Below are 25507 nucleotides of genomic sequence, written 5' to 3'. Positions count from 1 at the left end.
CACCAGTATGGTTTGCAGGGGTGTATAGCCTCTGCAACCATGGTCTAAAAATGTATTTTAATCATAGGGAAGATAGCATGAGTGTGCCAAAGTTTTGTCAGAACCCAAATACAACCCAGTTGAAAAAGAAGGGCTTGGGTGTTCCCTTCTCATTCTCCCACTTTGCTTGTCCTCCTTGAGCAAAACCTCTTCTGTTATGACACTCTAAAGGAGGGGTTTTATAGTGACACAGTCCACAAGGTACCACTAAGTTAGTTTAACAAGATTACCTCTTTCATCATGCAGGCAAATAATCCATGCCATTAAGTTCTCCTAGATCACACAGGAAAGCAATCCCAAAGAGGCTCTCCATTCCTTTTATTTAAACCACGAGTCTCAATCCCTTGCTGGGTCATAGGCTGTCTGTCATTGCCTGGTACCTCTTTAGAACTAAGAGCAAATAAATTAGCTTTAGAATTGGTGCAATTTAGCTCGCAGCTTCTCTGAAAACTCAGTCTCATCTGCAGGGGACAATAGCAGTGGCCACGGAATTTCTTCTCTAGCTTTCTCAGAGGCCCTCTGTTGGATCTCTAATTTGACCCACCAGGCATCTTTGCCTGAGAGTCTAGGGCTAAGGAGAAGGGCCACTGGTGTCCCTCAGAACCAAAAAGCTTATGTAAACAATCTGCTAGCACTCTCTGAGAGTGCCCCATGGTGTTGGACAGCACTTTCTAAGACCTAATGATAGGGCTGGCAGAGTGCACCGTGGGACAGTCGACTCTTGCAAATGATCCACTAGTACCCCCCAAGAGGTCTCAACTCTAGCATCTCCCACAAATTCCCTGGGGATCTGCATGCTTTTTGCTTTTCCAGAAAGGCATTGTGCTTAATTGACCACCCTGCTCACAGCCATTTGTCCCCAAGGGAGCTGCCAAGTGTGAAGATGGTCAATTAAGATAGCAAGCCAAATTGAAGCTAACAATTAAGCCTTTATTCACTTACTGCAACAACATAAGCAAGAGTCTAAACATGGAAGGTCACTGACTCCATCAATATTACATTTTCCCCACAAAATAACATTGGGCAAGGGTAGGATGTATCGGCATAGATGGGAGGATAACTTCTCACTGTATGTACAGCCATGTGTACCATATCATCGACCATATATATTCATCCACACATAGATACACATAATTATGTACCATAATTGATATTATACTATTGTTTCTGGTATATATACACACACACACACACACACACACACATATATATACACGTATATATACACGTATAACTCTGTGTGTGTGTATATATATGTTCATATATGTGTGTGTGTATATATATGTTCATTCAACTAATCTCCTGTGCTTAAAAATCTCAATGGTTTTGAATACTTTGCAATTACAAATAATGCTGTAATGAATGACCTTGAGCATATGCATTTTCATTGTTTGGTCTATGGTTATGTATTAACCTAAAGTATAAATAACTTAAGGAAAGTAGAGACTAATATAAAACATATTTCATATCTAGGAATATTTATGAAATAATAATACGTCTTCAACACACATTGAAAGTTTTCTCACCATTTTCATGTCAGATCTAGCATTAAGGTAGTTTACTTAAAACTTTATAAGATGAAAGAAAATGTTGCTTCCGCTTGTTATAAATTTGAACTCTAGGATTTCGTAGTAGATTTATTTTTCTAGTAAGGGGCTAAATTTCTCTCTTAACATAGCGCATGGTGAAGAATCAAGTGAAAATCCTATGCTTAAACATCAAGATACAGTGTCAAAAATCCAAGTGCAATTAGAGAAACAAGAAACTTCTGAAGGAGGACGTAGCAGTAAGTATAATGATGATAGCTATTTTATATTATTTTAAATTAATCTCAAAAGAACTTTTTTCTTTGGTTCATACTTATGTATTTGAGTACATATATTTTATAGATAATTTATACTCTAAAGTGTAAATACTCTAACATAACTCAAGAACAAAAACAAAGATAATGATATGTTTTGGTTAGAATTTCTTGTCATAATATTATTACACAACTTAGTTTATGCTCTCAGTATCCATCTCAGGACAATAACAGGCCAATAATTGTCTCATAAAAGATGGGTACCTTTCATCTGCTGCTGGCCATTTATGGGCACCTCTGATCTGTAGTAGTCCCAGTCGGTAGGCAGAGGTATTGCTGAGATCTGTAACTGAAGCAGCAAATGGAAATCAGAGAGGTATAAGGGCAGCTAAGGTGGCCAGTAGAAGGATTTCCAGGGTATCATGTTGGTCAAGTCCCCATTCAAAGGTAGTGGTTTTTATGGCAACCTGATAGAGGATGCTGTCTGATCTCTGTGGCTTGAATGTGAGCATGGTGGCAGATGAATGGTCCCTCCTATTGCTCACATTATTTTTACTATTTGAGTCAGAGCTGGCCGAAGGCATGACAATCATCATCTCTGGAATGGAACACCATAGCCTTTACAGATTACACCCAGGGATTTCACTTGGGTTGTAGGTCCTTGTGCCTTGTCCAATGATAATGGCACAGTACATGCTGCAGGTGGGTGAACAGAGCATCTGGTTCCTTTTGGGTAGTGTCCTTGTCTGAGCCCACTAGGATGATTTCATAAACAGTGTGGAAGGTTAATGCTTCTTCCAGGAGTGGAACTTTGTCCAGGTCGTAACCTATACATTGATTACAAATAGTTGGGGAATTTTGGAAGCCTTGTGGAAAGATATTAGTGGTTTATTGTAACCTATCCTACATAATTCTAACTAATCCTGATCATCCTCATGGCGAGGAATGCTGAAAGGACATTTGCTATGTCAACTGGTACATACCAAGTTCCTTCATCCTGAACAGCCTCTGACTGTCACAATATCAGGTTACCACTGGTGCCAACAATGTCAGCTTACCACTGGTGCCAAAGGTAGCACTTACGCTTTTTAGAACTCTTATCAGTACAGGGTTTAGGCACCTGAGGTCTTTCACATAGGCCAGATGGGTCTATTGAATGCAGAAATAGTGTACAGATAATTGACTTCTTAAAGCTCAGCAATGGGGGAAATTATTCCCTTTTTTATCCCCAGAGTATTAATACTGGTTTTGGTAGACATTGGTACTAGGTGCCAGTAGTTTGGTAGGTCATGATCTTCCACATATCCCACAAAATACCTGGACTGCTGCAAATCCCATCAGGAGGTGGGTGTAAATGCTAGAGTTGTTCATATAGAAAATATATTTAACCAGTAATATATTCAGTAGTAGAGGCCATGACAATAGGGATTTATAGTGACCCAAAGGGATCTACCCCATAGTTGGTTTAGAAAGAGGTCTTGTTTGTGGTGACCTCAGATTAAAAACTAGAAAGAATTATTTGTTTCCTCCTCATCCTCATGTCAGGGAATGTGAGGATCACAGTAATTTGTTGACCAGTATCCAAAAGGCCCAAGAAATGTCATTTTTTCCCACCCCCACTTCAAACTTTGTCCTAAGTGTAGGTCCTCAGTTCCCCACTGGGGATATAGGGACCTTGTACTAACCCCTAGTCATGCTCATTTGTGAAAGATGAGAGATCTGGGTAAAAGTAGGAAGGATCTGTATGTTAGACCCCACAATGTATCACTCTAAATGTGATAAGGTTACTTCCTTCATCAAGGAAGCAAACTACTCAAGCTTCAAGATTCACTGAGAAGGTTAGAGAAAATAACACTCATACTGTTCATAGTGGACATCACCATATGGACCTTAGTGCCTGGTGGGACCACCGTGGCTCACTGTCTGTTGGAGGGTCCATCAATCATACTCCTTTGAGACCCTGTTGTTTTGTGACCAATCTGATAGATCTCCTCTAGAAGGCCATTTCCTGGATTGAGCAGATTGCCATTTTTATGGCATTCTTTTCATTGGCCAGTGTTTGCTATCTGGGCAGCAGCCATGTTTTCCATGCTCAAAATTTGCCAGTTAATATCTGGACTATATCTGATCCACATGACCTTAGGAGGAGGTTTGATAACCAGCAGAATTGAAACGAGTGTATCTAGAAATCTGAGTCTGGTCAACAATCTTATCATCTGTTGTTTTCACTCTCACTATGCAACCAAAGGACTATCAGGGTGGCTGGCCAGGATACTGTAAAAAGCCCTTTGTTGGTCCTCTAATTTGAACCATTGAGGGAGCTTGGTTAGAAAACTGGGGGCTATATTCCCAGGCAAGATGGCCAAATAGGAACAGCTCCAGTCTGCAGCTCCCAGCGAGACCAATGCAGAAGGCAGGTGGTTTCTGCATTTCCAACTGAGGTACCCAGTTCTTCTCATTGGGACTGGTTAGACAGTGGATGCAGCTCAAGGAGGGCGAGCAGAAGCAGGGTGGGGCATTGCCTCACCCAGGAAGTGCAAGGGGTCAGGGAACTCCTTCCCCTGGCCAAGGGAAGCCACGAGGGACTGTGCCATGAGGGACAGTGCCATCTGGCCCAGATACTATGCTTTTCCCACAGTCTTCACATTACGCAGACCAGGAGATTCCTTCGGATGCCTACACCACCAGGGCCCTAGGTTTCAAGCACAAAACTAGGTGGCTGTTTGGGCAGGCACTGAGCTAGTTGCAGGAGTTTTTTTCATATGACAGTGGCACATGGAATGCCAGTGAGACAGAACTGTTCACGCACCTGGAAAGGGGGCTGAAGCCAGGGAGCCGAGTGGTCTTCCTCAGTGGATCTCACCCTCACAGAGCCCAACAAGCTAAAATCCACTGGTTTAAAATTCTCGCAGCCAGCACGGCAGTCTGAAGTTGACGTGGGACACTCAAGCTTGGTGGGGGGGAGGGGCGTCACCGTTACTGAGGCTTGAGTAGGTGGTTTTCCTCTCACAGTGTAAACAAAGCTGCTGGGAAGTTCAAATTGGGTGCAGAACCCACCATAGTGCAGCAAAGCCGCTGTAGCCAGCCTGCTTCTCTAGATTCCTCCTCTCTGGGCAGGGCATCTCTGAAAGAAAGGCAGCAGACTCAGTCAGGGGCTTATAGGTAAAACTCCCATCTCCCTGGGACAGAGCATCTGGGGGAAGGGGCGGCTGTGGGTGCAGCTTCAGCAAACTTAAATGTACCTGACTGCTGGCTCTGAAGAGAGCAGCAGATCTCCCAGCACAGTGCTCGAACTCTGCTAAGGGATAGACTGCCTCCTCAAATGGGTACCTGACCCCCATGCCTCCTGATTGGCAGACACCTCCCAGCAGGGGTCGACAGACACCTCATACAGGAGAGTTCCAGTTGGCATCTGGCCAGTGCCACTCTGGGACAAAGCTTCCAGAGGAAGGAGCAGGGAGCACTCTTTGCTGTTCTGTAGCCTCTGCTGGTGATACCCAGGAAAACAGGGTCTGGAGTGGATATCTAGCAAACTCCAGCAGACCTGCAGAAGACGAGCTGGACTGTTAGAAGGAAAACTAACAAACAGAAAGCAATAGTATCAACATCAACAAAAAGGAAACCCATGCAAACACCCCATCCAAAGATCACTAACATCAAAGACCAAAGGTAGATAAATCCATGAAGATGAGGAAAAACCAGTGCAAAAAGGCTGAAAATTCCAAAAGCCAAAATGTCTCTTCTCCTCCAAAGGATCACAACTCCTCGCCAGCAAGGGAATAAAACAGGAAAGAGAATGAGTTTGACAAATTGACAGAAGTAGACTTCAGGAGGCGGATAATAATGAACTCCTCTGAGCTAAGGGAGCATGTTCTAACCCAATGTAAGGAATCTAAGAACCTTGGTAAAAGGTCAAAGGAACTGCTAACTAGAATAACCAGTTTAGAGAAGAACATAAATGACCTGATGGAACTGAAAAACAGAGCACGAGAACTTTGTGAAGCATACACAAGTATCAATAGATGAATCGATCAAGCAGAAGAAAGGATATCAGAGATTGAAGATCAACTTAATGAAATAAAGTGTGAAGACAAGATTAAACAGGATGAAAAGGAAATAACAGCCTCCAAGAAATACGGGAGTATGTGAAAAGATCAAACTTGCGATTCATTGGTGTACCTGAAAGAGATGGGGAGAATGGAACCAAGTTGGAAAACACCCTTCAGGATATTATCCAGGAGAACTTCCCCAAAATAGCAGGACAGGTCAACTTTCAAATTCAGGAAATACAGAGAACACCACAAAGATACTCCCCAAGTAGAGCAACCCCAAGACATATAATCATCAGATTTACCAAGGTTGAAATGAAGGAAAAAATGTTAAGGGCAGCTAGAGAGAAAGGTCAGGTTACCTACAAAGGGAAGCCCATTAGACTAACAGCAGATATCTCTGCAGAAACCCTACAAGCCAGAAGGGAGTGGGGGCCAATATTCAACATTCTTAAAGAATTTTCAGCCCAGAATTTCATATTCAGCCAAACCAAGCTAAACTCATAAGCAAAGGAGAAACAAAATCCTTTACAGACAAGCAAATGCTGAGAGAGATTTTGTCACCACCAGGCCTGCCTTACAAGAGTTCCTGAAGGAAGCACTAAATATGAAGGAAAGGAAAAACTGGTAGCAGCCACTACAAAAACATACCAAAATATTAAGGCCAATGACACTGTGAAGAAACTGCCTCAACTAATGTGCAAAATAGCCAGCTAACATCATGATGACAGGATTGAATTCACACATAACAATATTAACCTTAAATGTAAATGAGAAAATGCCCCAGTTAAAAGACACAGACTGGCAGATTGGATAAAGTGTCAATACCCATTGGTGTGCTATATTCAGGAGACCCATTTCACATGCAAAGACATACATAGCCTCAAAATAATGGGATGGAGGAATATTTACCAAGCAAATGGAAAGCAAAAAAAACCCAGAGGTTGCAATCCTAGTCTCTGATAAAACAAACTTTAAACCAACAAAGATAAAAAAAGACAAAGAAGGGCATTACATAATGGTGAAGGGATCAATGCAACAAGAAGAGCTAACTGTCCTAAATATATATGCACCCAATACAGGAGCACCCAGATTAATAAAGAAAGTTCTTAGAAACCTACAAAGAGACTTAGACTCCCACGCAATAATAGTGGGAGACTTTAACATCCCGCTGTCAGTATTAGACAGATCAATGAGACAGAAAATTAACAAGGATATTCAGGACTTGAACTCAGCTCTGCACCAAATGGACCTAATAGACATCTACAGAGCTCTCCACCCCAAATCAACAGAGTGTACACTCTTCTCTGCACCACATTGCACTTATTCTAAAATTGACCACATAATTGGAAGCAAATTATAACTCCTCAGCAAATGCAAAATAATGGAAATCATAACAATCTCTCAGACCACAGTGCAATCAAATTAAAACTCAGGATTAAGAAACACACTTAAACTCAGACAACTACATTGAAACTGAACAACCTGCTCCTGAATGACTACTGGGTAAATAATGAAATGAAGGCAGAAATAAATAAGTTATTTGAAACCAATGAGAACAAAGACACACCAGACAAGAATCTCTGGAACATATTTAAAGCAGTGTGTACAGAGAAATTTATAGCACTAAATGCCCACATGAGAAAGTGGGAAAGATCTAAAATCGACACCCTAACATCACAAAAGAACTAGAGAAGCAAGAGCAAACAAATTCAAAAGCTAGCAGAAGACAAGAAATAACTAAGATCAGAGCAGGACTGAGGGAGATAGAGACACAAAAAACCCTTCAAAAATCAATGAATTCAGGAACTGGTTTTTTGAAAAGATCAACAAAATCAGCCAGACTAATAAAGAGGAAAAGAGAGAAGAATCAAATAGAAACAATAAAAAATGATAAAGGGGATATCACCCTGGATCCCACAAAAATACAAATTACCATCAGAGAATACTATAAACACCTTTATGAAAATAAACTAGAAAATCTAGAAGAAATGGTTAAATTCTTGGACACATACACCTTCCCAAGACTAAACCAGGAAGAAGTCGAATCCCTGAATAGATCAATAAGAAGTTCTGAAATTGAAATAGTAATTAATAGCCTACCAACCCCCCCCCCCCCGCAAAAAAAAAAGATGCCCAGGACCAGATGGATTCACAATCAAATTCTACCAGAGGTACAAAGAGGAGCTGGTACCATTCCATCTGAAACTATTCCAAACAATAGAGAAAGATGGAATTTTCCTTAACTCATTTTATGAGGCCAGCATCATCCCGATACCAAAACCTGGCAGAGACACAACAACAACAACAACAAAAATTCAGGCCAATATCCCTGATGAACATCAATGTGAAAATTCTCAGTAAAATTCAGGCAAACAGAATCCAGCTGCACAGTAAAAAGCTTATCCACCACGATCAAGTCAGCTTCATCCCTGGGACACAAGGCTGGTTCAACATATGCAAATCAATAAATGTAATCCATCACATAAACAGAACCAATGACAAAAACCACATGATTATCTCAATAGATGCAGAAAAGGCCTTTGACAAAATTCAACAGCCCTTCATGCTAAAAACACTCAATAAACTAGGTAATGATGGAGTGTATCTCAAAATAATAAGAGCTATTTATGACAAACCCACAGCCAATATCATACTGAATGGGCAGCAGCTGGAAGCATTCCCTTTGAAAACCAGCACAACACAAGGATGCCCTCTCTCACCACTCCTATTCAACATAGTATTGGAAGTTCTGGCCAGGGCAATTAGGCAAGAGAAAAAAATAAAAGGTATTCAAATAGGATGAGAGGAAGTCAAATTGTCTCTGTTTGCAGATGACATGATTGTATATTTTGAAAGCTCCATTGTCTCAGCCCAAAAAGTTCTTAAGCTGATAAGCAATTTCAGCAAAGTCTCAGGATACAAAATCAATGTGTAAAAATCACAAGCATTCCTATACACCAATAATAGACAAACAGAGATCCAAATCATGAGTGAACTCCCATTCACAAATGCTACAAAGAAAATAAAATACCTAGGAATCCTACTTATAAGGGATGTGAAGGACCTCTTAAAGGAGAGCTACAAACCACTGCTCGACGAAATAAGAGAAGAGAAAAACCAATGGATAAACATTCCATGCTCATGGATAGGAATAATCAATATTGTGAAAATGGCCATACTACCCAAAATAATTTATAGATTCAATGCTATTCCCATCAAGCTACCATTGAATTTCTTCACAGAATTGGAAAAAACTACTTTAAATTTCATGTGAAACCAAAAAAAGAGCCCGTATAGTCAAGACAATCCTCAGCAAAAAGAACAAAGTCAGGCATCACACTACCTGACTTAAAACTATACTACAAGGCTACAGTCACCAAAACAGCATGGTACTGGTACCAAAATGGATATATAGACCAATGGAACAGAACAGAGGCTTCAAAAAAAATGTCACACATGTGGAACCATCTGATCTTTAACAAACCTGAAAAAAAACAAGCAACGGGGAAAGGAAAAATGGTGTTGGGAAAAGTGGCTAGCCATATGCAGAAAACTGAAACAGGATCCCTTTCTTATACCTTATACAAAAATTAACTCAAGATGGATTAAAGACTTAAACGTAAGACCTAAAACCATAAAAACCCTAGAAGAAAACCTAGGCAATACCATTCAGGACATAGGCATGGGCAAAGACTTCATGACTACAACACCAAAAGCGATTACAATAAAAGCCAAAATTGACAAAAGAGATCTAATTAAACTAAAGAGCTTCTGCACAACAAAAGAAACTATCATCAGCATGAACAGGCAACCTATAGAATGGGAGAAAATTTTTGCAATGTATCCATCTGACAAAGGACTAATATCCAGAATCTACAAGGAACTTAAACAAATTTATAAGAAAAAACCAAGCAATCTAATCAAAAAGTGGGTGAAGGATATGAACAGACACTTTTCAAAAGAAGACATTTATGTGGCCAACAAACATATGAAAAAAAGCTCATCATCACTGGTCATTAGAGAAATGCAAATCAAAACCACAATGAGATACCATCTCATGTCAATTAGAATGGTGATCATTAAAAAGTCTGGAAACAGCAGATGCTGCAGAGGATGTGGAGAAAATGCTTTTACACTGTTGGTAGGAGTATAAATTAGTTCAACCATTGTGGAAGATAGTGTGGCAATTCCTCAAGGATCTAGAACTAGAAATACAATTTGACCCAGCAATCCCATTACTGGGTATATACCCAAACGATTATAAATTATTATACTATAAAGACACATGCACATGTATGTTTATTGCAGCACTATTCACAATAGCAAAGACTTGGAACCAACCCAAATGCCCATCAATGATAGACTGGATAAAGAAAAAATGGCCCTGACTAGAGTAATTTTCTTTGGGGCTTGGGAATGAATTCAAGCAGGAATATACTAAAACAATATATCTATACTGTTATGCATTCAGTAGTGGGGCCATAACAATGGAGGTTTTAGTGGTCCAGAGTGACCCGTGCATGCTTGTGTTTGGGTAAGAGTGCTAGTGAAGTTGGCTTCATGCCCCAAGCCAAAGAGGATTGTCTGTTTCTCCTTTGTATTAGGTTCCTAGTGCTACCATAACAAATTACCACAAACTAGGCAGCTTAACCAATGGAAATTTACTGTCTCAGAGTTCTTAAGGCTAGTAGTACAACATAAGGTATCAGCAGGGTTGGTTCTTTTTGAGGGACTGTCAGTGAGAATCTGTTAAATGCCTCTATTCTAATTTCTGGTAGTTCATTGGCAACATTTAGTGTTCCTTGGCTTGGAGATGCATCACTCTGGTCTCTGCTTTCATCCCCACATGACTTTTTCTCAGTATAATTGTCTCTTACCTAAATATCCTGTTTTTGTAAGGATATTATTCATATTGGACTAAAGCCTACTGTTATGATCTCATTTTTACTTGATTACTTTTGTAAAGACTCTATTTCCAAACAAAATCATGTTCTGAGGCACTAGGGTTTAGGAATTCTACAAATTTGGGGAAGATAGTGGGGACAATTCAACCTATAACAGTCTACTCTCTGATTCTAAATAGTCATGTTCTTCCCACATGCAAAATACATTCACCCCATCACAACATCTCCAAAAGTTCAATGCTATTTCCAAAATCTTCTCTAAGCATCATCAACTCAAAGTTCCAAATTTCATCGTTTAAATCATTTAGATAATTATGGGAGAGACTTGAGATATGATTCATCCTGTGCAGAAGTCCTATTCGTTTGTGAACCTGTAAAACCAGACGTTGCATTATCTGCTTCCAAAATGCAGTGGTGGGGCAGGCATAGGACAGACATTTTCATTCCTAAAGGGAAAAATTGGAAGAAATAAAAGGGGTCACAAGTCCCAAACAAATTCAGAATCTGGCAGGGTAAATTTCTTTAGATTTTCAGACTTGAAAGTAGTCCTCTTGGTTCAATCCCCTGTCCTCTGGGCCCAGTGGGGTATGGCCCTGCCTCCTTTGATGTAGGTGGTGACCCACGTCTTCAAACAGAAGGGGCAACAGCCCACCCATCTGGCCTGTGTCTTCTGAGCTCTTGGTGACAGTAGAAGCCCCACTAGTATTGGGACCATCCTTAGGGTCATTGTTCCTTTCTCTTGAAGGATAACACAATTGCAGCAGAATAGTTTATTGACCTGTTCCCTGTCTATAGAATCTTAGCAATCTGAAAGTCAATTTCTATTTCATCCTTTCTCTATCTCCTTCAGTTCAAGTTGTCAGGATTTCTGCTGAGATGGTTGATTAGATCCACAATTCACATATCTCATCTATTTAGCAAATAGTTGTGCAGTCATGTCCTTGGTGTTCTTTCCACAATGTGCTTTCTTATTTTTTTTCAATACTGATAGGCTGAAGATTTTCTGAATTTTATGATCTGTTTTCATTTTGCTTAACAATTCCTTATTTGATTTATCCATTTCCCTCTTGCATCTTACTATAACAGAAAAGAGAAACCAAGATGTGCCTTAAACACTTTACCTAGAATCTTCTCAGATAAATATCCAAGTTCATTGCTTACAAATTTTACTTTCCACCCAACAGACAGAATTCAGACAAGCTCTTTGCAATTTTATAACAAAGATCACCTTTCCTCCAGTTTCCAATATGTTCTTCATTTCCATCTGAGACCTCACTAGAAGCACCTTTAACATTCATATTTCTGTTGACATTCTGTTCATGACAATATATGTGTATATCTAAGATGAGAGAAGCTTTCTCTGTAGTTCTTCCCTTTTCTTTCTGAGCCTTCACCAGAATCACCTTTAATATGCATATTTCTACCAGCAATCTCTTCAAGGTAATCTAAGTTTTTTCTATCATACACCTCAAAACTCTTGCATCCTCTACCCACCCATTACCCAATTCCAAAGTCATTTACACATTTTAAAATATTTGTTACAGCAGTGATCCACTTCCCAGTGGTAGGGCTACCATTACAAACTACCCACAAATTGGGTGGCTTCGACAACAAAAAATTATACTCAGCGGGCTAGAAGTCTGGGACCAAGGTGTTGACAAGGTTGGTTCCTTCTGAGAACTAAAGGGAAAATCAATTCCATGCCTCTGCCCGAGCTCCTTGTGGGTTGCTATTTTTGACATTCCTTGGCTTCTATGTGCATCACCCCAATCTCTGCCTTCAATTTCGCATGTCATTTTCCCAGTGTGTGTGGGTGCTCCAATTTTCTGTTTTTATAAGGACAACATTTATATTAAATTAAGGCCCACTCTAATGACTGCATTTTCATTTATCTCTGTAAAGTTCCTATTTCCAAATAAGATCACATTCTGTGATACTGAGGGTTAGGATTTCAACTTATCTGTTTCAGAGGGGCACAATTCAACCCATAACCCTCCCATCATAGTGTTAGGGATTACGGAGATCACAGTTAGTTGTGCACCAAATCCAAAAGGCCCAAGAAATGCAGTGCTCCTCTATATCCCTACTGAACTTTTACCTTATATAACAAGGTAAAAGAAAAGAACAACCACCGTTCTTCATAGGGACATAGGGACCTTGGCCTAATACTTAGTCTTGTTTAGTTTTGAAAGCTGAGACATCAGTTAAGAGTTGAATGAGAGTCTCCAGTTCTCCTGCAGCTTCACTGAGAGGAGCAGAAGGAATGGCACTTTATTAATCAGGATCCATTACTTTGTAGACCCTAGCAGACCACCCTCTAGGGCACCATGGCTCACTACCTTGCCATGAGTTCCTTGATGGGAGAGCCCATCAATTTCCTCTTTGAGAACCCACACATAAGTAACCAGAACCAGCGATCTTGTTGTGAAAGTGCTTGCCCAGATGGTCCTGGAGAGAGCGTGTGATTACCAGTTTTACATCACTCTTTCTGCCAGCCAGTTGTTGCTATCTGTGCAGCAGCTCCTTTTTCAATTCTGATGATTTGTCATCAGTGAATATCTGGATTGTGTCACAGACTGATCAGCATGGCCTTATGAGGAGGTTTAATTGAGTTCAATAACCAGTAGGAGTAAAACGAATGAACCTAAAAAACTGAGTCTCGTTAACAGTCTCAGCTACCACCAGGGTGGCTCACAGGGAAGCTGTATACATTGGAAGAATAGTCCAACTATGTTTTTTAAAGTCAAGGAACTTATTGTGTTGGAGCAAATCTTTCTAAGCTCAAGTAATATCCAGCTGAGAATGTAGATGGTTTTGGATGCTTGCAGGCTTTCATCCCAGTCCTCTCTTCCTCCTCCTCTTTAGGCAAAGTGGCTCCTAATAGTATACTCTGAAAGTGGGGATCTATAATGATACACCCCACAAGATGACACTCTCACTAAGTTTTCCTTCTACATCATGGAGGTGAAAAACCCAAGTCTCTAAGATCACTTCAGATAGATGGGTGAAGTAACTCCAAAGGGTTCTACATTCTTTTGCATTTTAGGCATGAGTCTCAATAATTTGCTGCATCACAGGCTGTCTTTCAGTGTCAGAGACATGCTTAGAGCTAACACTGGTAACTGGGTGCAGCTCAGCAACTCAGGGTCTCTGATGACTTTTATTGCCATTGCCTCTCAGATTGTATTACTAGGTAGGGATTGCTTCCCCAGCTTTCCTAGAGTTCCTCTTAGGGGTTTATAATTTAACCCACCAAGCAAGCTCAGCCAGGGAATTGGAAGCTAAAGGGAAGGATGATTAGTTCTCCCTGAGACCTGAAAAGTCTTATATAAACAATCACTAGCATTCCCCCAAAGCAACCCCAGGGCCCACAAAATACTTCCTGAGACACATTGTCATGGCTGGCGAAGTGCTCTAATGGGACTCCCAGACTCTTGCAAAGGATTCATTACCATCATCCATGAGTGTCCCATGCATTTCTCTAACATCTCCCAAAAAATCTCCATGGGATCCTCAGGGTTCTTTTCCTTTCTAGAAAGGCAACATATTTACTGGTCAACTCTGCTCACTGTACCACTTTGTCAGTGAGAGAGCTGCCAGTTATTGAGTTAGTCAATTAATATAACAAGTCAAACTGAAAGGAATAATTAAGCCTTTTTTCAGATACTGTGATAATATAAGCAAGAGTCTATGCAGGAAAGGGCCCAGCTTTAGCAGAATTCCACTTTTCCCCATTAAAGGAACCAGGTGAGTGGCAGATGTTTCATTTAAAAATGGGGGGATCATTTCATTGCCACGGGAACCCCAAATAAAAAGTTCTTGGCATTATATAGATGTGGCATGTGGAGAAGACCAGGCGTGGAAAAGTACTGAACACTGTCAGAAGAAAGTTGTCTTCAAGGCTCCCCAGTAATGTCATCTAAGCAGAGTCCCCTGAATAATACAGTGCCTTAGTTGAACTCTCTACTCCCTCACAAGAAGGACTCCAAATGGAGGGTTCCTGAACTAGGTGTGCAGAGATGAGTAAGAGCATGGTTGGTCTGGAGAGATCTGAACCCATACCTGCACATCTGTACAGAGACCACAGTGCACTGGCTCTATGTTACATCCAGTGTGGGGTGGAAAGCTGTCTTCCAGGATAACTGCCAGATAATACCTTTGTACTTGTCTATGGGTGTGCCTGAAAGATCACACACAAGATTTTAACTTGAACCCATACTCCTTAGAATACACATATATATTTATGTGTATATATCTACTTACATGTACATACACATGTTTATGTGTATATATTTATACATAAACATGCACGGGCACATATGCATGCATGTGTACATGAATACACATATTTTAGAAATCATGAGACCTCTTGGACACCTTTAATTTTAGTGTCTCAGGGCTTATTCTTGACTTCCTTCATTTTGTATGTGTGTGTCCTTTCTTTTGTATTTTGAATCCTGACTCTCAAAGCACCAACCAATTTATGCATTTGCTCTATCCTGTAATACTTTGAAACTTACAGAATTGCTTAGCATATACTACTACAAAAACAAACATACTAAAAGAATTTCATGATTTGTTTGCAGTCTGCCCCCAACACTCTTGCCCAAGACTGAGGGTATGTTTCGAATACTGTATTTATTAGTTACATGAATTAGTACTTGTTTTTTGTTCCATGTAGTAGGTTCATTTTATTAAGTTTCCTTTCAGTTTTAGTTCCTGCTTCTTATCCTTATTGAATTAATTTTATTTTTAGAATATTGCGTTCATGCATTTTGCATTGCTGTAAAGGAATACCTGAGGCTAGGTAATTTATAAAGAAAAGAGGCTTATTTGGCTTATGGTTATGCAGGCTGTACAAGCATGGTACCAACATCTGTTCAACATCTGATGAGGCTTCAGGAAGATTTTAGCTATGGTGGAAGGGAAGGGCATGTCACATGGCAAGAGAAGCAAGAGAGAGATGGGGGACATCCCAAAATCTTCATCAACAACCAGATCTTATGTGAACTCCTTACCATAGAGAGGGCACCAAGCCATTTGTGAAGGATCTGCCCCCATGACCCAAACACCTCCCACCAGGCAATACTTCCAACCTTAGAAATCACATTTCAACATGAGATTTGGAGGGGACACATGTCCAAACCATATCAAATATGTAGAACATTATCCTATCTCCAAAAGTAAATATTATACAGAAGATATTCTTAGAAGAATATAATTTCTGCCACAGTCCTTCTCTTTGTATTCCCTTCCTTTTTCCTACCCTGTTGTCTTGTAGATAACCAACTACAGTGTTTGCTTCCTTATTTTACCTGTGTCTCATTTTGAAAAGGTTAATATTTCTCTATTTCTATTTTTTTCTGATTGGTTATTTCTGACCCAAAAGTTACCATCCCAGATATCCTGTTTTTAAGATTATTTTTCACTTAACATTATCTTCTAGAAATCCCTCCATGTTAGTTTATAGAAACCTTTATTATTTTTACATAATATGTATAGTATTATGTATAGTGATATGTAGAGTATTTATAGCATATTATAATTTACAGTATATATCTTTGTTTATTGAGTCAATATATTATACTTGAATATTTAGGTGTGTTGAATATTTTGCAATTACAAATAATATGGTAATGAATAATGTGCATACAAATTTTTATTGTTTGGTCTATTATTATTATTAACCTACAGTGTAAATAACCCATGAATTCTGAAGACCAATAGAAAATACACTTGATGCCTTAGAATATTTATGATATAATGAGACAGCTTTTGTAACACCCATTAAAACTATTTTCATCATTTTAATGTCAGATTTCAATTATGGTGATTTACTTATAATTTTATAAAAATGAGAAAAAATATTGCTGTATACTTGTTATAAACTTCAAATATAGAGATTTCACAATAGATTTGTTTTTTCATTTTGCGGACTAAATACATCTCTTTATGTGGCTCATTTTGTAGTACCAGATAAAAATTCTATGTTTGTTCATCAAGATTCAGTGTCAAAACTCCAAATGCAAGAAAAGAAAAAAGTAACTCCTGGAAGGGAAAGGCGTAATAGTAAGTGTAGTAATTATAGATAACTTTAAATTATTTTAAAATTGAACTTATCAGAAGATCTTTTTCTTTGATTCCTGAATGTGTATTTCAGCATATATTTTAAGGAAACTGTAGACTTTGCCTGAAGTATGAACACCTTAAGGTAAGTAGAGAGCAAAAATGAAAATGTTAACTTCATGTTGGAATTTCTGGTCATAAGATTATTTCACAGCCATTGGACAAGCACTCAATATCTATCAAGGCCCAATAATTGGCCTACAGTATCTCAAAGAGTGTACCTTTCAGCTGACTCTGGGAGATTACAGTTTCCTGGAGATTATACCCAATGATCACTTATCACGTGTAGCGATGTTGTTCTTCTCTAGCCTTCAGTCAACAAACTGAGAGGTTGTTGAGATCTGTAACTCAAAGAGCAAGTGGGAATTACAGGAGCCAAGGAGAAGGATAGTCCTGAAGGCTTGTTGGTTAGCCCTAGGGCATTAAGTTAGTTGAGCGCCACACAAAGGTAAGGTCTTCTTGGTACTCTCATAGATGGGTGGCCATCCCAAGTTTCTTGTGTGGTGGGGAGTGTTAAAGTGTCCATGACCAACAATGATTGAGCTTCCTTTTCATTTTAGGGGATTGAGAGGACCAAAAGATAGGCAGTCATCTCCTCTGGAATGCGATGTGCTCCTTCCCAGATTACAACACAAGGATTTCACTTTAGTGCTAAGTTTTTGTATGTATTAATGGCCCAGCCAGTCTTTATTAGTTGGTGCCTGTGTCTGGACCCACCAGGAAAATGCTTTCAATATAGTAGAAAGCTAGTGTACCCTCCAAGAGCAGAAATTTTTCCAGGTTACGCCCTATCCATGGATGATAGATAGTTGGGGATTTTGGGTAGTCTTGTCGAAGGACATTAGTGATATATTGCAATCTACTCCACATAAGAATACACTGATCCTTATCATTGGTGTGGACAGGGATGCTGAAAAAGGAATTTTGTATATCAGTTGTTGTATACTAAGTTCTTTTCTCTCAGGCAGTAACGTCTATGACAGTCACAAAGTCAGGTACTGCCAGTACCCAGGGCTGCACTGTGGCATTGAGCAGCCAATAATGCATTGAGGCTGTGTGCATCTGAGGTCATGTGCACAGGTCAGATGGAGCTGTTCAATGGAGGATTAGTCTCACAGAAAACTTTGTCATCCTTAAGTACAGCAGTGAAGGCATTTATTTCCTTTTTTACCCCAAGCAATCAGTATTGTTTTTGAGAAACAACAGCACAAGGTAGTCAGGTAGGTTCATGGCCTTTCACATGCCCCACTAAAATGACCCTAACTGAGCAATTTTCTTCAGTGCTTGTGGGCAAAGGTGAGCAGGTGTTCACTTAGTGATATATTTATAACAAAATATATTGTGTAGTGTGCACTATAACAGTAGAATTTGTAATTGGCCGAAGAGACCCACCCAAAGTTGGGTCTAGATAAAGTCCCCATTGGTGGTGACCTCAGACTTCAAACTAGAGAGAATTATCAGTTTCCCCTTCATTCTGATGCTGGAGTATATATTCATAGTCACTTATATACCAGTATCCAAAGGCCCAAGAAATATAATTATCCACACCTTCCCATTTAACTCTGAACCGGGTCCCCACTGGGGATTTGGGACTTAGCCTAACCCCTGGTCTTGTTCATTGTTGGAAGATGAGAGTTCTCAGTAAAAATTAGAGGGGCTCATCAATTCATCTCCAAATTCACAGGGAAGGGTAGAGGGAGTAATATTTTATTAATCATAGAGTCCTCAATGTGCTGACCCTAGTAGGGCCCATCAACTTCATTGTTTAGTAGCCCGATTTAGAGATTGTCTCTACATGCATCATTCAGGAGAGGGCGCTTGATTGCCGTTTTATTAGGTTGGTGCAAAAGCAATTGCGGTTTTTGCCATTAAATTACTTTTGCACCAACCTAATACATCACTTTCCTGCTGGTCAGTCTTTTCTACCTCAGGAACTGCTGCTTTTCCCATGCCTGAAAATTTTTCAGTTGAGTTCTGGATTTTGTCACAGAACATATGACCTGACCTTATGCGGGAGTTTCATTGAATTGGAAACTCAGCAAGAGTGGCATGAAAGAACCTAGAAATCTGAGTCTGGTCAACCACCTCCTCTATTGTTCTTACTCTTGATTGTAGAACCAAAGGACTACCAGCGTTGTGATTCACAGGGCTGCTCTAGCCTCTGCAAGGGTGGGCCAAACATGATTTTAGTGGTAGGTTCATCATGGGTATGCCCAAGTGAAAAGAGCCCAAGCAATTACTAAGCTGAGGAATGAGAGGGTCTTGAAGTTGGCATCTCATATACCCCCTTTCTTTCTCCTCCTTGAGTGAAGCTTCTCTGTCCTGATACTCTGAAGGAGGGGATCTGTAGTGACTCATTCCACAAGGTACCACTTTTTCTCATTAAGTTTAAGAAGAATACATAATGTTCTAAGGTGCCTTCGGTAGATAGGTAAAGTGATCTCAAAAGGTTCTACTATTAAAAAGAAATCCTTTACAATTTAACCATGAGTCTCAATACTTTGCTGGGACATAGGCTGTCTATCATTGCCTGGTAGCTGTTTAGAACTAACAGCAGTCCTTGGGTGCGAATTAGCTCACAGGTTCTCTGGAAACTCTCAGCCCCATCTCCATATAATTATATACTGTAATTATACCATTGTTTGTGGCAATTACAAATAATGCTATAATGAATGAGCTTATGCATGTGCATTTTCATTATTTGACCTATGATTATATATTAAGCTAAAGTATAAATCATCATGTAATATGTAAGTATTTTGATTATGTATTAAAGTGTAAACTTATGAATCCTGGAGACCAATATAAACTTTATTTGATGCTTCAGAATATTTATGAAATAATGGGTTAGCTTCCATAACAGCCATTAAAACTATTCTATTTTTGTGTCAGATATAGCATTATGGTAATTTACTTATAACTTTATAAAAATAAGAGAAATGTACATGTTATACATTCATAGATTTATTTTTCCATTTGGTGGACTAAATGCATCTCTTGATATAGCTCATATTGTAGTACCAAATGAAAATGTGGTTTCTGTTCATCAAGATTCAAAGTCAAAACTCCAAATGCAAGAAAAGAAACAAATAAATCCCGGAGTGGAAAAGCACAAAAGTAAGTATAATAATTATTGATAACTTTAAATTATTTTATATTGAACTCATCAGATCTTTTCCTTTGATTCACCAATGTGTACTTCAGACTATATTTTATCAACTTTTGACTTTGACCTAATGTGTGAATACCCTATGATAACTAGAGAACAAAAGTAATGATACTTTTTGGTTGGTATTTGAATGGTCGTTAATTACTAAGTAGTATCACTACCTCCTCACATGCTCATGAAAACTATTCATATGATTTTCTCATTTGACTCCCAAGGGTGGAAAGTCTGATGATTACTTGGCATATCCAGAAGTTCTATTGCACATCTATCTTTTTTTTCTATTTAGCATTTCCTTTTGAAATCCAAAAAAAGGATATATCACTTGAGCATCTGTTGCCTGAGGAGAAAGTTTTATTATCAAGAAGAGAATCTCAAACCAAAAAACTTCAAGCTAAAGTAACTTCAAGAAAAAGTAAGTAATTATTTATAAATCTTATCAATTATTTTTATTAAATTCAGGAGAAATTTGTTCTTGGTTCATAAATATGCCTTGAACCATATGCTTCTTTTGCTACTTATTTCCATCACATTACTAGATCTTTATTGATGACTTGTTTCTTTTACGATTACTGAGTTACCTGTGTCAAATCTGCCACTTTGTGGATTTCTCTTTCTTCTTGTATAAGTATCAGGTTTTGCTTTGTATCTTATAATGCTCTGTTTTTTTGTGTGTGCAAGTAAACTTAAATTTATATTCTTCAAAGACAGAACAGTTTTTTCCTTATGAAAGGATTCACTTTACCATTTTCATAATTTTTGTTTGTTTTCCTTAATAACTACTTTATCTGTTATTATGGCTCCACAAACTTTCTTCCGGTTGGTATTTGCTTGATACATTTTTTCATCCTATTAACTTCTTTGTTTCTTTGTGATTTTGCTATGTCTATTGTAAGAAACTTATAATTGTGTATACTCTTTTTAAAATCAGCTTGAATTTTAAGTTCTGGGGTACATGTCCAGGATGTGCAGGTTTGTTACATAGGTAAATGTGTGCCATTGTGGTTTGCTGCACAGATCAACCCATCATCCAGGTATTAAGCCTAGCACCTATTAAATGTTTTTCCTAATGCTGCCCCTACTCCTGCCCCCTACTCCAGACAGGCCTCAGTGTGTGTTGTCCCTGACGTGTCCATATGTCTCGTTGTTCAACTCCAGCTTACAAGAGAGAATATGTGATGTTTGGTATATGCTCATATTTAGTCTGATATTTTTTCTTTTAATTATCTCTTATAACCATACATAATCTAATTATTGATTTTTTAGGTGCAATTATATCATTTTTCTTGGCTTCTCCTATTTTTCCTACATGGTATGTTTCTTTCACTCTCTTTCTACTCTATTTTTTATCATTATACATTTTTCCTTAGCAATATTTGGTACCAAAAATTTTAAGCTTTACCTAAAGTATGAATATAATAAGAAAAGGAAAAATTTTAAATATACAAGTATTTATAATAATGTTTATAGTAGTAAATAAAATAATGTTTACAAATAAAATGTATTTAATACCCATGTATATAAAAATTAACAGAACAGCTTTTGGCACAAGTAAAAATGTATTTTTATGCTTATATTTTAACTAGACACCGATGTGCTTATATCATTAAAAAAAGACAAAATATCATTGAGTAATTAATATATATTGTGAATCTAGAGGTTGCACCATAGATTCAGTTCTCTAGTGCTTTTAAAAGCCTTCCTTCTTGTAGTCCAGAAAAAGATGAGGTATCAGAGGAAAATCTTTTGCCTGCAACTGGAGCTGCTAGAAAGAAGAGATTCCATAGTAAATATGGAAATAATTAATATTATTAAATTATTTGTAATTACATTAATGAAATTTTAATTAAGCAGAATTTTGTCCATGAATATGTATTCTGCTACAATGTTATAGGCATCCACTGAACTCATTTTTTGTTGTGTTATTTAAATTTATTTCTAGATTTCCTTGGATCTTGATTATTCTATCAATTATTGAGAGATGTATATTAAATTATCCCACTATGTGGATTTACCTATTTCTTCTTACAGTACTGTCCATTTTCCTTATACTGTCTACATTATTAGATGTATACAAGTAAAAAGTTAGGTTTTCCTTATGAACTCAACCTTTTATTTTTATGAAAGGGATCATCTTAGTCTCTAGTAAGGTCTTTTGACTAAAAGTCTATTTTGTCTGACATTGACATAATTACTACAGAGTAATTTTGGTTAATGTTTGCATTTTTTTCAGTCATATCTCTAATAAAGAACTTATAGTTAAATTGTTTATCAGTTCAATGTGTGTCTTTGTTTTTAGAATATGTAAAATATGTAATCCATTTACAATTATTGTACTTACTGATATATTTGGATTTAAATATTTTGGGTGGGGGTGTTTTTCAATTTTTTTTGTTTGATTCAGATTACTTTCTATTTTCTTTCTTTCTTTATTTTGGAATTACTTTTAATCAGTTTAATTATTCAGTGTGTCACCTATGTCATAAAAAAACTTTTAAAAATGTGAGTACACTTAGTAAAATAAAGTCTAATTTCAACTTTCTAAGTGTATGTATGAAGTAACAAGAGTGCCTCCACATACGTTCAGGAAGAGTACTCTGATGGGTTTTGCATTTACCTTCATGATTCATTTTGAAAATGCATCAGAGGTTTTATTGTGTGACATTTATTTAAATTGTATTGACTAGTGTAAAGTCTTATAAAACTGATAGGGCCAGGCACAGTGGCTCACACCTGTAATCCCAGCACTTTGGGAAGCTGAGGCAGATGGATCACAAGGTCAGGAGACTGAGACCATCCTGGCTAACACGGTGAAACCTCGTCTCTACTAAAAATACAAAAATTAGCTGGGCGTGGTGACAGGCACCTGTAGTCCGGGCAACTCAGGAGGCTGAGGCAGGAGAATTCCTCGAACCCGTGAAGTGGATGTTGCAATGAGCTGAATCGACTCCTGCACTCCAGCCTGGGCGACAGTGAGACTCTGTCTCAAAAAAAGAGAACAAAACAAAACTGATAGGAAACTTTGAATGGTTCTTTCTATATATTAATAATTCAGAGACTTTACAGTAAAGTGTTTTTCACTTTTTATTGGGTTAAAAGCCTTTCTTTATGCAACTGAGAAGATGGATGAAATAGTAGATGAAAATCTTCCACTTGAAATAAAGTTTTAATTTTAAAAAGCCCATCTCAAATTACAAAACTTAGTACTGGCAGAAAAGTGAGACTTCAAAGTAAATACAATCATTAAGAATATTGTGTAATGATTTTAGTTAAAATTCTCTCCTTTGTTTATATGTTCAATCATAAATATGATTTTTACGTGTCATGTATACATATATGTGTATATATAGAAAACGTGTGTGTGTATATATGTATATTCTCCATTGTCGTTGATTAATTATATTTTTCATGTGTTCTGAACTTCATTGAGTTTCTGTTTATTTTATCATTTATGAGAAAGGTATTTTAAATTCTACTGTGATTACTTATTTCTCTATCTCTTTGTAGTTCTGCCAGTTTTTGTTCTGTTTCTAAAGCTTCTTTATTATATACATAGACATTTTAAATTGTTAAGTTTTCTTAAGAGTGCCAAAACTATTGTCTTTATGGTGGACATTTTTAAAAATAGACTTAATTTTTGGATCATTCTTATGTTCACAGTAGAGAGGAAGATAGAGATTTCTCATATACCACCTTCCCCCACCTACATGTAGCCTCACCCACGATATGATGGACATTTTGTAGTAACTTTCTTTGCCATTGATCTGTCAGGTATTAACATAGCATCTTTTTAATATAAGCATTTGCAGAACACAGTTTTTCATCATTATACTTTCAACCTTTTTGTATTATTATAGCTTAGCTGTATTATATGTGTTAAATGTATTCTAGTTATTTTTTAAATCCAATGTGGTAATCTTTGAATTGAAAATATAACATTTAACACATTCATATTTAATGTAAGTACTGATATTTTGTGGGTTAATATACTATCACTTATGTTTTCTGTATTTCTTACCTGATCTGTTTTTGAATCTCCTTTTAAAGTTTATTTTTAATATGTTTTTATCATTTTTATTACCCATATCTGTTATAAAAATTTAACTTTATTATAAAATATGAATACCTTATGAAACCGTTTTCTTGAAAAGTTCTATATTTTTACACTTTACATACTCAGCCTATAACTCACTGTCTCAACAACGTGGTATTTGATTATATTATTTCAAAACATGAGAGGAAATATTGAGGGATAATTGATATGTATTTTGAATCACAGAGGTTTTTTTTGATAAATTCATTTCTCTATTTAATGGATTAAAAGCATCTTTTTTGTAGCTCAGAAAATGGAAGAGGTATTAGATGAAGATTTTTTACCTGAGGATAAAGTTGCATTTTCAAAAAGGAAATCTCCAGCTAAGATATTTGGAGCTATCAAAATGGAAACACTAAATAGTATGATAATTTTCAATAGCATTGATTTATTTTTAATTAGAGTAAGCTGAAGAATTTTGTTCTTAGCTTTGTGACTGTTTAGTCAGTATGTCTTTTGTATACATCTATTAGATCAAATATGTTTATTGTTCTGTTCAGTCCTTACTTTTTTCTTTGAAGTTTTTCTGTTTGTTCTGTATTACCAAGAGATGTATGTTAATTTCTCCCACTGTGATTATGGATTTCTCTATGCCTTATGGTAGGTCTGTCAAATTGGTTTATATATTTGGACAATATCTTATTTATTTATTGTGTACAAATTTATACTTTTTACCTGGTAAATGGAGACTGTTTGTTAATCTCTGAAAATGCATTTTGTTTTATACAAATCAAAACCGTAGTGAGATACCATCTCATACTAGTCAGAATGGCTATTATTTAAAAGTCAAATACAACACATGCTGGTGAGGTTGTGGAGAAAAGGGAACACTTATACACTGTTGGTAGGAGTGTAAATTTGTTCAACCATTGTGCAAAACAGTATGGTGATTCTTCAGAGAGCTAAAAGCAGAACTACCATTCAACACAGCAATCCCATTACTGGGTAAATACCCAGAGGAATATAAATTATTCTACCATAAAGATACATGCACATGAATGTTCACTGCAGCACTATTCACAAAAGCATAGATATGGAATCATCCTAAATGCCCATCAATGACAAATTATCTGGATAAAGAAAATGTGGTACATATACACCATGGAATACTATACAGTCAGAAAACAGGACGAGATCATGTCTTTTGCAGGAACATGGATGTAGCTGGAGGCCCTTATATTTAGCAAACTAATGCAGGAACAGAAAACCAAATACTGCATGTTCTTACTTATAAGTGGGAGCTAAATGATGAGAACTCATGAAGACAAAGGGAACAAAAGACACTGGGGTCTACTTGAGGGTAGAGGGTGAGAGAAGTGAGATGAG

General features: G+C 37.6%; 1 protein-coding gene across 12 annotated transcripts in view; it reads left to right on the top strand.

Moving 5' to 3' along the window:
• Positions 1-25507, top strand: part of LOC105479927 (coiled-coil domain containing 7) — a 436030-nt gene that overhangs the window by 264672 nt on the left and 145851 nt on the right. For all 12 annotated transcript variants that reach the window (XM_071070238.1, XM_071070242.1, XM_071070239.1 and 9 more), the window contains 4 exons: positions 1718-1825; positions 16767-16865; positions 19929-20039; positions 20378-20503. In XM_071070238.1, the coding sequence (XP_070926339.1) occupies positions 1718-1825; positions 16767-16865; positions 19929-20039; positions 20378-20503 (444 nt within the window). The remainder of the gene's footprint in view (positions 1-1717; positions 1826-16766; positions 16866-19928; positions 20040-20377; positions 20504-25507) is intronic.

The sequence above is a fragment of the Macaca nemestrina genome, chromosome 9 (assembly GCF_043159975.1).
Source record: "Macaca nemestrina isolate mMacNem1 chromosome 9, mMacNem.hap1, whole genome shotgun sequence".
NCBI lineage: Eukaryota > Metazoa > Chordata > Mammalia > Primates > Cercopithecidae > Macaca > Macaca nemestrina.
Note: the sequence above shows the minus strand (reverse complement) of the source record. Positions and strands in the feature narration are given on the sequence as shown.